Genomic DNA, 12,129 nt, shown 5'->3' with positions numbered 1-12,129 from the left:
ATCTTACACTGTGTATATATCAACATCTGCAGGAGTTTCCAGTGTTGAAAAACTTTATGGTAATAGCTAGAAACAGAAGTGACAGCAGCACGCCAAAGAGACGATTCATTCTGATCCATGTCTCTGCAGTGAATGGCTGGATACACTGCTAGGCTGAGAATACAGATGCTTTACAGTTATGTGTATAGATGAGATACTGGTGGTGAGTTACACATCTGAAACACAAAGGTTAAAAGTGTAACCTCAGTCTTACAAACTAAATGTAAAAACTGGAATATTCTTAAAGACTGTACAAGTAATGAGATCTTCACATCTGAGGAAATGTAAAATAGAGAAGTAATAGAATAGAAGTTGAAGAAATGTTTGGGGATAGCGAGAATTGTCAGTTCTAGCACTGAGCATCCGCTGAGCCACGTTCAATGTTACTTTTAATAGCTTCAGCGCAGCTGTGTTATTTGAAAGCCTAAAGTAATCAGATAAAAACCATCATAATGAAAGTGGCACGTAGAGATTCCAACAAGGGGAAGACATGCAGCCAATGTCTGTCTCCTGTTTTCCCAGCCTGCACAGGACCTGGACCTGCACTACATCCCCGGTAGTATGGACCAGCACCACCACAGTGAAACTACTAAGAGTGATGCCACTTACACTCAGTCCATAGGCTGGATGTTCTCAATAGTTAGCTGCTGAAAATCAATCCTACACTGTTTTTACTGATTTCAGACTTAGCAGGAAGTGTAAAAATCTCATCATGCTATCCTTGATAAATAAGCTTTATTTGCTTTAGGGCTGAAGTGAAGCCTTACTGTAGGCAATGAACCGTACCAGTGATGAGCCTGAGAACTGAGATGTTACACTCATTATGGCAACAAAGGACAGTAACAAATGGATGACTTCGGATCATTTATCTTCTATTACTACCTGTCCTTTTGTTTCAGAAGGATAACATTTGGGTTACAAAACGGCTACTGTTAGAAGTAACAACACATTTCCTTGATGAGCCACACTAAACCCAGATCTGTTTTCAGCTCCTTTGTCTGGCAAACTATCTTACATTGCATTCTCCCCTCCTGCAAAATCAATACCAAGGACTGGATTTCCTTGACTAAAATTTGCAGTGACTGATAGTACAAAAGCTTTTACTACTACTTATCCCTCAACATAGCTTGCACAAGATTCAATAAATAGACACTGCTCAAGAAGAGCCATTATTCCATGAGAACTTCTTTCTACTCTCTGGTATCAAACTCCAGGCTTCTAAAGCACAAGTAACAATTTTACTTTCAGGTATTTCACCCTTTATTTGTAGATGGTCACTCTTCACCATCCAGACTACTGAGTGTTAATACTGTTACCTTGCCTGTGCATGGATCAGAGCTGCTGCTGTCCTGCATTCCTCTCCCAGCAATTACCTCCAGTGATTTTAAGACCACCAGCTCACTCACTGAGCCATCCCTGCAGCAGGTTGTCCCGTGCTCCTGTTATTCCTAGTTGTCATTAATGTGGCATGGAAAGCCCTCTCCCAGCACTTGCCTTCTCTGTTGGGATGCTGTTAGAAGCATTCTGCTGCCTGGAAGCCTCTTGTGCGGTGCTGTGCTTGTCAGGAGCACTCAAAGGCTGCCCACCTTCCTGGGTGCCCGTCTGCTCTTGGTTCCTCTCCTTCCCCTTGTCCAGTTTGAAGATCTTGTCAAAAAAGTTGACTTGTTTTGGCTTCAGCACAGCCGCATCCTCTCCCTCAGGTGTCCCTGGTGCTGTGGGGCTGCTGAGTTGAGGTGTGGGTGCCAGCAGGGCCTGATCTGGCTCTTTATGGGTGCTGGGCTGAGGCACAGCTGCTGCAGTGGAAGCTGCGCTGTCACTTGGTGCTTTGTTTGTGCCGTGCTCTGAGCTGACATCAAGCTTCGCCAATCCAACTGATGAATCTGATGCTGGGTCTTCAGTACGCCCTGGTACAGACCATGAAAACGCAAAGACAGAGCGGAGCTTTGCAGATGGCAGAGCCCTGCTGGCAGCTCTCCCAGCAGCCTCCCCACCCGCCACAGCAGTGCTCCGCTCCTTTGTCTTTGGGGAAGAAGCAGCTGCATTATCCTGAGCAACACTCTCCTTCACATCCACTGCAAAAAAGTACAGAACAGTAATTACCCCACACAGCAAAGAAGTTGTAAGGGTTGTACAATTAAGCATGGTGACCACCCTCCTTAATAAAGTAGTTTGAGACGTGGAGCCCCAGGAAGGACCACACAGTGCAGCTTGTTTAAAGCTCCTGGTTTTTTTTCCAGCACTGAGCACAAGCAGCAGTTGATCTGTAGGACCAGCTCTTCTGATTTGCCATCCTGTTGTCCTACACTGATATTGGTGCAAATTCTATGCTCTGTGCAGCCCCTGATGTTGCCTCTTTTTATTTAATTATTTAATTTATTTAATTATTTAATTTATTTATTTTATTTAATTATAGCTGGGCAAATTGTCAGTCTCAACCTCACTTGCTAAAATTCAAATTAAAAATTCCTGTTTTCAGAGCAAAGTTGAAATTATCTCAAGTAATTCTTATAATCTTTAGGCAATATTGCACTGTGTTGCCAATGAAGCCTGCCTAAAATGCTGTCCCCCACAGCATATGATTCCAATATTGATTCATTTTTAAAATTCCTTTTCAAGGTAAGGAAAACTGAACATTTTTAGACTGCAAAATCTCAACCTACTGGCTTTTCACAGTAGAGTTACACCAGCTTATCAACAGAGATGTGCTGGCGTGCCATCATTTACACATCAAGTGAATTTACTTAAACGCTCTCCAGCTGCAAAAGCAACAGCTGTCAAAGCACAGACTGCTGCTGCAAGAGTCACAGCAGAGGCCAGCATATCTCACCAGCCACCAGGAAGGCATGCAATTTGCTTCCAACATTTTACATCAGACATTTGCTTTCTTATTGTGTTTTGTGCATGTGCAGACAAGCAGAGGGGCACAGACTTCTTCCATACATGTTCTGCCCAGGTAAATAGATGTTTGTTTCTTCGTGCCCTCTAATAGAGAAAATTTCTTGCCCTAAATGTTACTGGTAGGGCAAGAAAATAACCTATGCTGGCAAGACTACTTTGCCAGTAATAGTCTACTACAGTATTCCACCAAAATCAATTTCAACATACTGATGTGCAAAGAGAAGGTACAAATAATTAGCTATTATGTCTGTTGAGCCACTAGGCATCAGTTACAGTTCCCCAAACCTCCTGTATTCTGGATGAGACAAAGAACTGAAGATATAACTACTAATTATAGCTGGAAACTTGGGAAGAAAAAGCAAACACATTTCCAGCTAAAGCAGAAACAATATGTACTGGAAAATAATTGAAATAAATGCCAAACTTCTGTTTCATGTAATAGATAAAAAACAAAGCACAGTTTTTAGTATAAAAATAGAATGTAAGATCATCATCAACAAAAGTAGCTCAAGAACCTATCAAGCTACTTTTATCTCTAGTTATAATTGCAGGAATGAAAGACCTGGAAAGCATCATTGGCATGTGCTCTGCAGCACATCTCTTGTGTCAAAACAGCCCCAAGTGCTTCAGAGAAAGTCTGCTCAGACACCAGGCAAAGCAGGAGAGATCCTCCCACAGGAGAAGGGGTATTAACGTGGTGGGTGAACAGAAGGATTTGATGCATGCCATGTACACAGCAAACTGCAAAGGAGAAAGTTTTTGAAATCATGTTGTTGTTGTTTGGGTGGAAATGTTGCCACTTTAACAACATTTTCCAGCCTCTTGACACATCTCATTTCAGCCTTTTTGTTTTGTTTTGTTCCCACAAAGGTTTTCATTTTCAGCCAAAGTCTCTATTATTGCCTGGAAGCGTACAGCGATGTCTGACTGAAAGCACCTCTGGACTGCTTCCCTCTCTATAACCCATTTTTCTCTGAATCAGGGTTGGCTCTTTACACCCTTAACAGCAGCTTAAGCCACACTCTGTGTGAGCATCTATTTTTAATACTCAGTTTTTTCAGTTACATTCCAGATCCCTTCTTAAAACACAATCCTTCTCCTTCGCCTTTTTTTGTTAGTCTTGTTTCAGCAGCTATGTTCACTCTCATAGCTAACACTGTCAGGGATCATCTTCAGCAAGGTCCTGTGATGTCTCATGTTTGCAACTTCTTGCCTCCTGCCCTTTCTCTTGCTGAGTCTTCCACAGTGCATCTCTTTTATCACTGTTGAGTGAGGAACAACCTGTATCACCAAGGTGATGCACTGTGGAAGACTGGGATAAACTGCTGCTAGCTCTGCCCCCTTCCCTTTGCTTGTTCACTGAGCACTTTTAGCACTTGAGGTTCAGAAAGGCCAGCACCATACATTAGAAGTATCTCTCCTTTTGCCACAGAGAAAGATGTCAAGAAGACGTAAGGGAACCACTGCTACTTAAATGGATTTACAGGAGGAAAAGGTGGATGATAGCACTGTGCAGTGTCTGCAGCCCTGAGAATCAGAAGCAGGAAAGGCAAGCAATGGAAAGAATCCCAAAGCCCACACATCTGTCAGCCTGTTTGAGAAGAAGCAGCAAAGTCACCAACCTGCTCACCCAGATGTGAAGCAGATGGTGATGGGGCTCTCCCAAATGACGTTACTTCCCCTGGTCATATTAAGTTAACTTTCATGATTCCATTTTTTCATTATATTAGCAGATATAGATTTCATACACTCATTTATCAACTCTATCATTTAATGCATAGCACATGGTCATACCTCTGGCAATCTAACAAGATGAAGACCACAAACCTATCTGTTATCACAGCCCTCTTGCTTCACTTGCCTTTTGCTGCATGAAATGAGTATCTGTGCTATTTTTGCCCCCTTTTTCCCCAACATGAACCAGATTTTCTTGATACAAAATCTGACATGATTTCAGTGGTATTCAAGTAGTAAATGATTCAACTGTTCCTGGATCATTAATAAAATTACAGAGTAATATCAGTACAGCCCAGTCCAATATTTCAGCTTGCTACTTAAACTAGTTAATTATGTTAACGAGTCCATCTAAGCAAAATAATAACATATGCTTAATTTTACATGTTAAAATTAAAACATGCACTTATTTCTTAAGTCTTTACCCAGCTTTTATTTACTGGCCAGGACTCTGCTGGCTTACACTAGCAGAAACACACAGTGATGGGCTTGTAGTTTTAATGGGTAGCCATTTCAACTGACTTCTTACAGCTAGGTGGCATTAGGAAATTAGCAGGGAACGGGGCATTCTGATGGCAATCAGTACCATCTGCTTATTTCCATACCAGACTCAATTATTTTTGTCTACATTTTGATTTTTTTCAACTGGATGTAACAGGATATAACAGGCTGAGAAGTTTCTCTTAACAATGAATAATAGAATAATATTTTCTTTCCTTACTGAGATTGGAGAGAATTGTTGGCTTTCATTATGATCTGAGAACAGAAAGAAATCTAATACAAGGAAAAAAGTGGTAAAATTAACTTAGCTGAATATGTAGAGACACAAACTGAAGCAACACTGTGACAGTGAGCACTGCTTAATATGGCTCCAGAGCCAATGAGAGGTAGTAGGAGAAATAAATGAGGCACTGAAGTGCAAGGGGAGAGAAAGAGACATTTCTGGGGCTGAGAGCAATTGCCCATGAATATATGGAGACAACATCCCAAAGTTGCTCACAGCCCAGTTTTTAGCACTCAGACCACATACTTCACAGCTGATATTCAGAAAGGATACAAACAAAGAAAGCAGGGTTGAGCTGCTGACAGCCATCTTCCCTTAGAGGCCAGGACCCAGCCAGCCTCCAGCAGCATCATATGCCAGCCTGGTCACTGCCCTGCTATGCACATCATGAGATAGGTGATAAATGCTCTCACTGAGCAACAGCTTACCTACATCCCTCCAAAAGCACCTGATACCTCTCTTCCATTTTCTGTTCTTTACTTCACACAGAAAAGCATTGCACAACAGCCAAGCCATGGCAAAAATCATACTACTTCTAAACTAACACCCACAATTCACATATAAGCATAAATCGACCACCATCAAACTGTTCTTGCCCTTTGGTACTCCATGCTGAACAGACTCAGATATAAGACATGAAACATGAATTCATCACTTAACCTGAGACCATATGTCAATGCTTAGCATTGCTCCAGCATAAAATTCTCTTTTGTAGCAAAAAGAGGTTTAAATGCTTCCCAGTGCATACCTCCACCATTCATTGTAGGAGAATGAGCCTGAACAAATACAGCAGATCCATTTTTGACAGTTGTAGGAGATTCAGGTAGAGCCTGAAAAGCCAAATGAAAATGTTCTTAGGATTAGATACACCATGAGATTTAAAATGTAATGACTGCAATAAGTTGTAGCCAAGGAAAGTGAGCGTGGGCAGCTCTTAATTACCTGGTAGCTTATTACTGGACACGTGCAGTCTTCTTCAACTTCCTCTGGTGCACTCCCTGTGTTCCCCATAGTTCCTATGAAATGGAGAGGAAGGAAAAGCACAATTCTTGTTCTCATTTATATCAGTTTACCAAGCAATTCAAATTGAGAGACAACCAATGTCAATAGACTTCAACAGGCTGTTTAAACTCCTGATAAGCCCCACCTGTTTTCTCAAAAGCACCTGCCCTAGTCATCAGTGTTCCAGCCTGGTCACTCCTAGTGGCTCACAGCTACTTACTGGAAATGCCATGGATTACATTCTTCTTTCTTGAGGAAAACTGGAGGAGTCACACTTACACTGCTTATCTGGACTCTTCAGATAGGAAACAATTGGGTTTAATAGCAAAATAAGGTGGAAAAGACTGAATCATATGAAGGAATTACAGCAGCTTTGTGGAGGTCTACATTTGTGTTGTTGCTGTTTAAATAACAGGAGAGAAAAAAAAAAAAAAAGAAAAAAAAGATGCTTATGGCTGTTAAATGTGGGGCAGCTCCAGGCAGCTTTGCTACCCAGCTGCAGTTCATAGGTGGCTGAGGGGGTGTTCCCTGGGCTAACTTCAGCAAGGCAAGCACATAAATCAGCCCCCATGGTGCTTGCTTATAGTCCTGGTTGTGTTTTTGGAGCTCAGTGCATCTTGTGTTGATACAGCTGTATCACCGCTGCCCATATTTGGCAGTTTTAAGACCACTTCTTGCATTCATTCATGTTGGAGTCACAGCTCTGACTGCAATCCAAGCATAATCTTGGCTTGTTAATTACCGGTAGCTCATTAAATAATTAAAACTTCAATCTGAAATATATTTATGTACCCTCTGAATTCTTTATGCCTGTGAACTGTAAATTCTTTGGGACCAAGCACATCCCCTGCAATGTGGTTGAAGGTCGAATGTAGAGGAAGGTTCCTATTGACTTTGGCTTAGGATACACATTAAGCTCTCACAAGTAAACAATAAGGAGAGACCTTTCTGAGACACTCCTTGATGGAGGATGGTCTCCAAAGAGAGGAAGGCTGAGGACTGCAGCCAGTTCTAGCCCCGGTGCATCCTACTGGATGCCTGGCACAGTCACCATGAGTGCTAAGCATCCAGTATTGCTTTGGTGCACCTCTGTGTGAGTCAGGGGAGTTGTAGAGGCATGGTGGAACAGCTTCTTCCTTAGTGCTTTCATTAAGCGTCATTGGCTATTGCAGAGAAGGAGGAAAATAATTGTTCCTTGAAAACTGAACCTCAGAATCAGGAGGAAGCTCTCATTTCAGCCTATACATCCAGTGTCTGCTTCCAGTTATTGTTCCAGATGGTGGGTTCTTGCTAACCACAATCTATGTACAAGCCTTTTCTTTACAGAGAAATTCAGGTCTGATTTCTATTCTATGCTGCATCCTAGTCAATGTGAAATACAAACTGGGCTTCTCTTCAGGCCTATTTTTTGTTCTCTGAGTTCCCAGTGCTGAGCTGAACACTGAATAACCCTCACTGAAGGATGCTGAAACATGAACTGCGATCGTGTCCAGTTGAGAATCACTGCACTGATGGCAGCTGTAGAACAGAGCCTTGATTTCAGATGCAGACTTATTTTATGTGGGTTTTATCTTCTCAGCTGATTTTTCCACTATAATTCAGAACTTCTTTATTGTGGAAAACAGCCAGCATCTCCCCATGGATGTACAGTGCCCTCTTGTCCTTGATATGCAATTCTGTTTCTTAGCAACATTGAATATTATTCCATTGGAAGAGAAGAAAACAAGATTCAAATCCTACAGCTTACTCTCAGTGGTAAATTTAGTATCTTGTTGAATCTGGAGGATTTACTTTTGTTTTCCATTCCCAAGGCCTCCTGGTTTATGCCAGAAGACAACTTAAGCAGAGGATGGAATATTTGCAGGCTGTGTGCTTCCTCTTTTGCACACACTGTAAAATCAGAACACATCTGAGAGAAGTAAAATCCTATCATTTTTTCTTATTTTTTCTACAATGATTTCTAGCTTGATTCTCAGTTGCTCCAGTTTCCTGCTGATGCAGCTCTACTTACATCAGATAAGTTATCTTCAACTCATACAGAGCAGAGATCACAGGCTCTGATCTCTGGTGTATTTTATCGTGGAAGAAAAATGACCCATCTTCTTCAATCTATAATACTGACTGAAATAAAACACATGCAGTGGTTATGTGGGCTTTTAAAATATTACCACTCATGAGAAACCAGAGAAGACTCACAGGCTATTTTTGCTAAAAGACTGGGACTAACTTGCTGTGTAACTGCCCTGGAATACACCCCAGAAGACAGAGCTCCATCATGAATGTATACACATGCATGTATGGAGTATCTTCCCAGACTTCTGCCTCCTTGCAATAGCAGTTGATTATTGCATTGGGAGTTAAATGGTTTAAGCAGTATTACAGCTGCAGCAAAGTGGCAACAGAAGAATGATGGCAGCTCTGTAGCAGTTCCTCACAATACCAAACTCATATCTGGTCCAGCTTGTCCAGTAAAATTAGGAAGATTTTCATGCATGTATGTTTCTGTTTCTGCCTTATTTTAAAGAAAAAAAAATGAAAGGTCACTGCCACCTATAGACAAAACCGAGAATCGGCAGAAGGGATATCATGCAAAATGGTCCAAATTGGCAGAGATTCAAAAAGCCAGTTGAGCAATGTCACAGTGATTCACTTCTGGCATTGCACCGAGGAGCTGCTGCTGCAGAGGCTACGGCTATTTATATTACATTATTAATCATGGCCATTTGTGAGTGGTAGAGGACCCACTGGTGCCTTTAGTTCCACGTGTGAAAACATCACGTTGATCTCTGTGGGAAGCTGAGAGCACAGAGCAAACCTTCCCCAGAGCCGGGAAGTGCTGCTGGAAGATGTTCATACTGAAAGCAGGGAAGGATCCTGATGCAAGAACGTATTTTAAAATGTGAATAAACCCTCAAAGGTTGAGAGGAAACAGAGTGAGCACATTCTCAACTTTAGGGTTCCTTTATAGAAAGATTAACCTCCAAAGATATTATTTACCCAATCTGGGGGCTCACAGCCCTGCTGGAATGTAGCCGGACTGGTTTGGAAGAAGCACTGCCAGCCTGCGGCCAAGACACAGCTCAGAAACCCTTCCTTGCCCGGCTAATGCTTCAATTAAAGTAAAGAAAAGAACCTGAATGTCAAATCATACTTTAAAGATTGTTGTTATGCCACATGAACTGTAGCAGGAGCATGAGCTCCACGCTAGGTAAGACATCTGTAATACACTGACCAACCTGCAGTATTACAACCACCTGTGTCACAGTGTTTGCTAACATAGAAAGTACCGGCAGATTCAACTGATTCCTCACTAAAACTTGTTATATGTTACACTTAGATGTCACAAGAGAACCATGATCAGCTTCACCCAGTTCACTTCGTATATCATTTCACTATAGATATGTCTACTCCATAAGCATTGGAATGAAACCAAAAAAGCCTTGCATAAGTTCCAGAGGCAATGAGGGACCTAACATCCATCATTTCACACAAAGAACATATACACTGTGTCAGTAGGGTGAGGGCTCTCCAGTACGTCTCTATAGACTGTCTCTTGGTAACAGATGAACATGGGGCTGTTTCTGGGCAGAGAAGCATTGCTCCCGCTCTGATGCACATGGAGCCAGGCAAGCAGAGGATTTAGAATGTCTCTTAGAATGTCTCCTTACCTTTCTTCTGCGCAAATCTCAATTGCTCCCTGGCAGGAAAATATAACTCAGACACGTGAAGGGTAGGATGAAACCAGGAGACAAATACATCTGAGGACTGTCAATGACCACGGGGAAGAAATGAACAGACAATGGACAGGAAAGTGACAGAAGGAAGGATTGGGTTGACTCACCCAGAGCAAACAAGAAACACCCAAGAACAATTCAAGCTGCAGCCAGGAAGCTGGCTGTGCATTCAGGACATGCAAAATTACAGCCCTCGAGGCTCTATGGGCAGTTTTTAATACAATCCCTTCAGCCACTTTGCATTGTAGTCAAATGGGAAAAGCAAAATTGTTCAAACATTCACACCCTTGTTTCAGGGTGGGAAAAGCTCAACAATGGCACAGAGGTGAACAATCCCAACCCGGATGGTAGAAGGTCTATCAGAAAGGAGATCCTTTTATTCTTCTGTCTTTTTGTGGAAAATACAAATGCATTGAAAGGGAAAAATCATACTAAATATGTTAATGCCCAAAGAAAATAAGCTGAGGACTTGCTGGAGCTCCCAGCCCAACTTAACATGGAGCACCCACAGTGCTCAAGTGTGGGACAGAAGTGGCAGCAGAGGAAGACCAAAAGCAAAGCCAAGAAGAACACAGATGAGAGCAGAAGCAGCAGAGTTACCTCAGGGAAGGTAGGCAGCACCCAGGGACCAGCACAGCTTGGGGCGAGGAGCTGCTCGTGTCCACGGCTCTGCCCTGTTCTGCCCCAGCCCTGGCACTGTGCACACAGTGGGTGCAAACACACAGAGGGAGGGGTATTCCACTTTCCCAGCCCTTTGTGAAGGGTGTTCTGTTCTCCCTGGCCACCCAAACCTGTACAAATGTATACCTGAGTTTATAGATTTGTGGGCAGCCCATTGTCTGTTGGTGCTGGAAATTGTGGCTTTGGGCTGGACACATGAAAACCCCTTCCAAACATGGGTGTTTCCCACAGTGGCAGAACAACAACAACAAAAAGAAGTGAATTTAATGGCATGGCTCTTTGCTGTACTTAAAGTGGATCTTAATATTTTTCCATAATATGCAAACTGACCTAGCATTTATGTCTTAAGCCTACCATCACAATGTGCTGATCCCTCATGCTCATCACTTAGCCCACACTGGGGTGCCTGAAGCAGGAACAGGCTTTTTCTTCTGTGCATTCATGTCTCCTCACAAAATAAAACTTGGTTCCACGAGCTGGGGATTCCCAGAGTCCATTGTAATACAGCCAACAAAAACCCCACCTTTATTCTGTATGGAGCAAAGTGGTGTGAAAGGCTCCACTGGGTGATGCCATGAACCAGCCTGGGAAACGCTGCGGGGCTCAGGGCTTGCATGCTCCTCCCTGCACAGCAGGTGATAGCAGCAGTGCTGTTAGTGTTGTCATGATGTGAAGATACTAAAAGCACAGTGTCAACTTCTCCTTAATTATTAATGAATTATTCTGAGGCCAGGGGTTCGGCAATGTATTTTGCTTGCCATGGGCTTATTGCTCCTGAAGAGTTGTCAGTAAGACGTAAAAACTTAGTGAGTATCACAAAGGAAACAGTTTGGAGTAACACCCTTATCTACCTTATGGCACATGCAGTGAATACAAGCAAGACACCACTGCCTTTCAAGAAGGTTACCCTTAGAACTGACTAGTAACAACCAGATGGCAGTATTGCTGAAGGGTGTCTGCTTGCTTTCCTTTATTTGCCACAGCATTGTGTTTGCCATTAACTATCCAGGCATCATTTTTCCTTTGCCCATGGCAAAGCACTGCCAGCTTCACTGTCCTTGCAAAGATGGAGAGATGAGCAGCAATACAATCTCAGTAACGTCTGAGAAAGATGAAAGAAGGAGCTGCAGAACAGCTGAGGGGAGGAACAATTAGGCACTAATATAGGTAAATTTTGACAGCTTCAGACAAAAACCAAATGATACTTTGACTCAGCCTTTACCATTTTCATCCCAGAGGATAAGTGAAGTGAATCAT

At 42.5% G+C, this 12,129-nt stretch overlaps 1 protein-coding gene across 8 annotated transcripts in view; it reads right to left on the bottom strand.

Annotated features, from left to right (window-relative positions):
* BCAS1 (brain enriched myelin associated protein 1) overlaps window positions 1-11,121 on the bottom strand; it is a 38,039-nt gene extending 26,918 nt beyond the window's left edge. For 3 of the 8 annotated variants that reach the window (XM_015882072.3, XM_032448581.2, XM_085519810.1), the window contains exons 1-4: window positions 10,126-10,259; window positions 6,398-6,471; window positions 6,204-6,285; window positions 1,534-2,111 (exon numbers count right to left, since the gene is read on the bottom strand). In XM_015882072.3, coding sequence (XP_015737558.2) covers window positions 1,534-2,111; window positions 6,204-6,285; window positions 6,398-6,466 — 729 coding nt within the window. In that variant the 5' untranslated portion in view covers window positions 6,467-6,471; window positions 10,126-10,259. Of the gene's footprint in view, window positions 1-1,355; window positions 2,112-6,203; window positions 6,286-6,397; window positions 6,472-10,125; window positions 10,262-10,791 lie in introns of those variants that run through there. The other 5 variants (XM_032448580.2, XM_085519811.1, XM_085519809.1 and 2 more) reach the window with 4 other exon arrangements.
* Window positions 11,122-12,129: the final 1,008 nt, after the last annotated feature.

Source organism: Coturnix japonica, chromosome 19 (assembly GCF_054131305.1).
Source record: "Coturnix japonica strain WE chromosome 19, WE-NBRP24, whole genome shotgun sequence".
Classification (NCBI taxonomy): Eukaryota; Metazoa; Chordata; class Aves; order Galliformes; family Phasianidae; genus Coturnix; species Coturnix japonica.
This window is presented reverse-complemented; position numbering and strand designations above follow the sequence as displayed.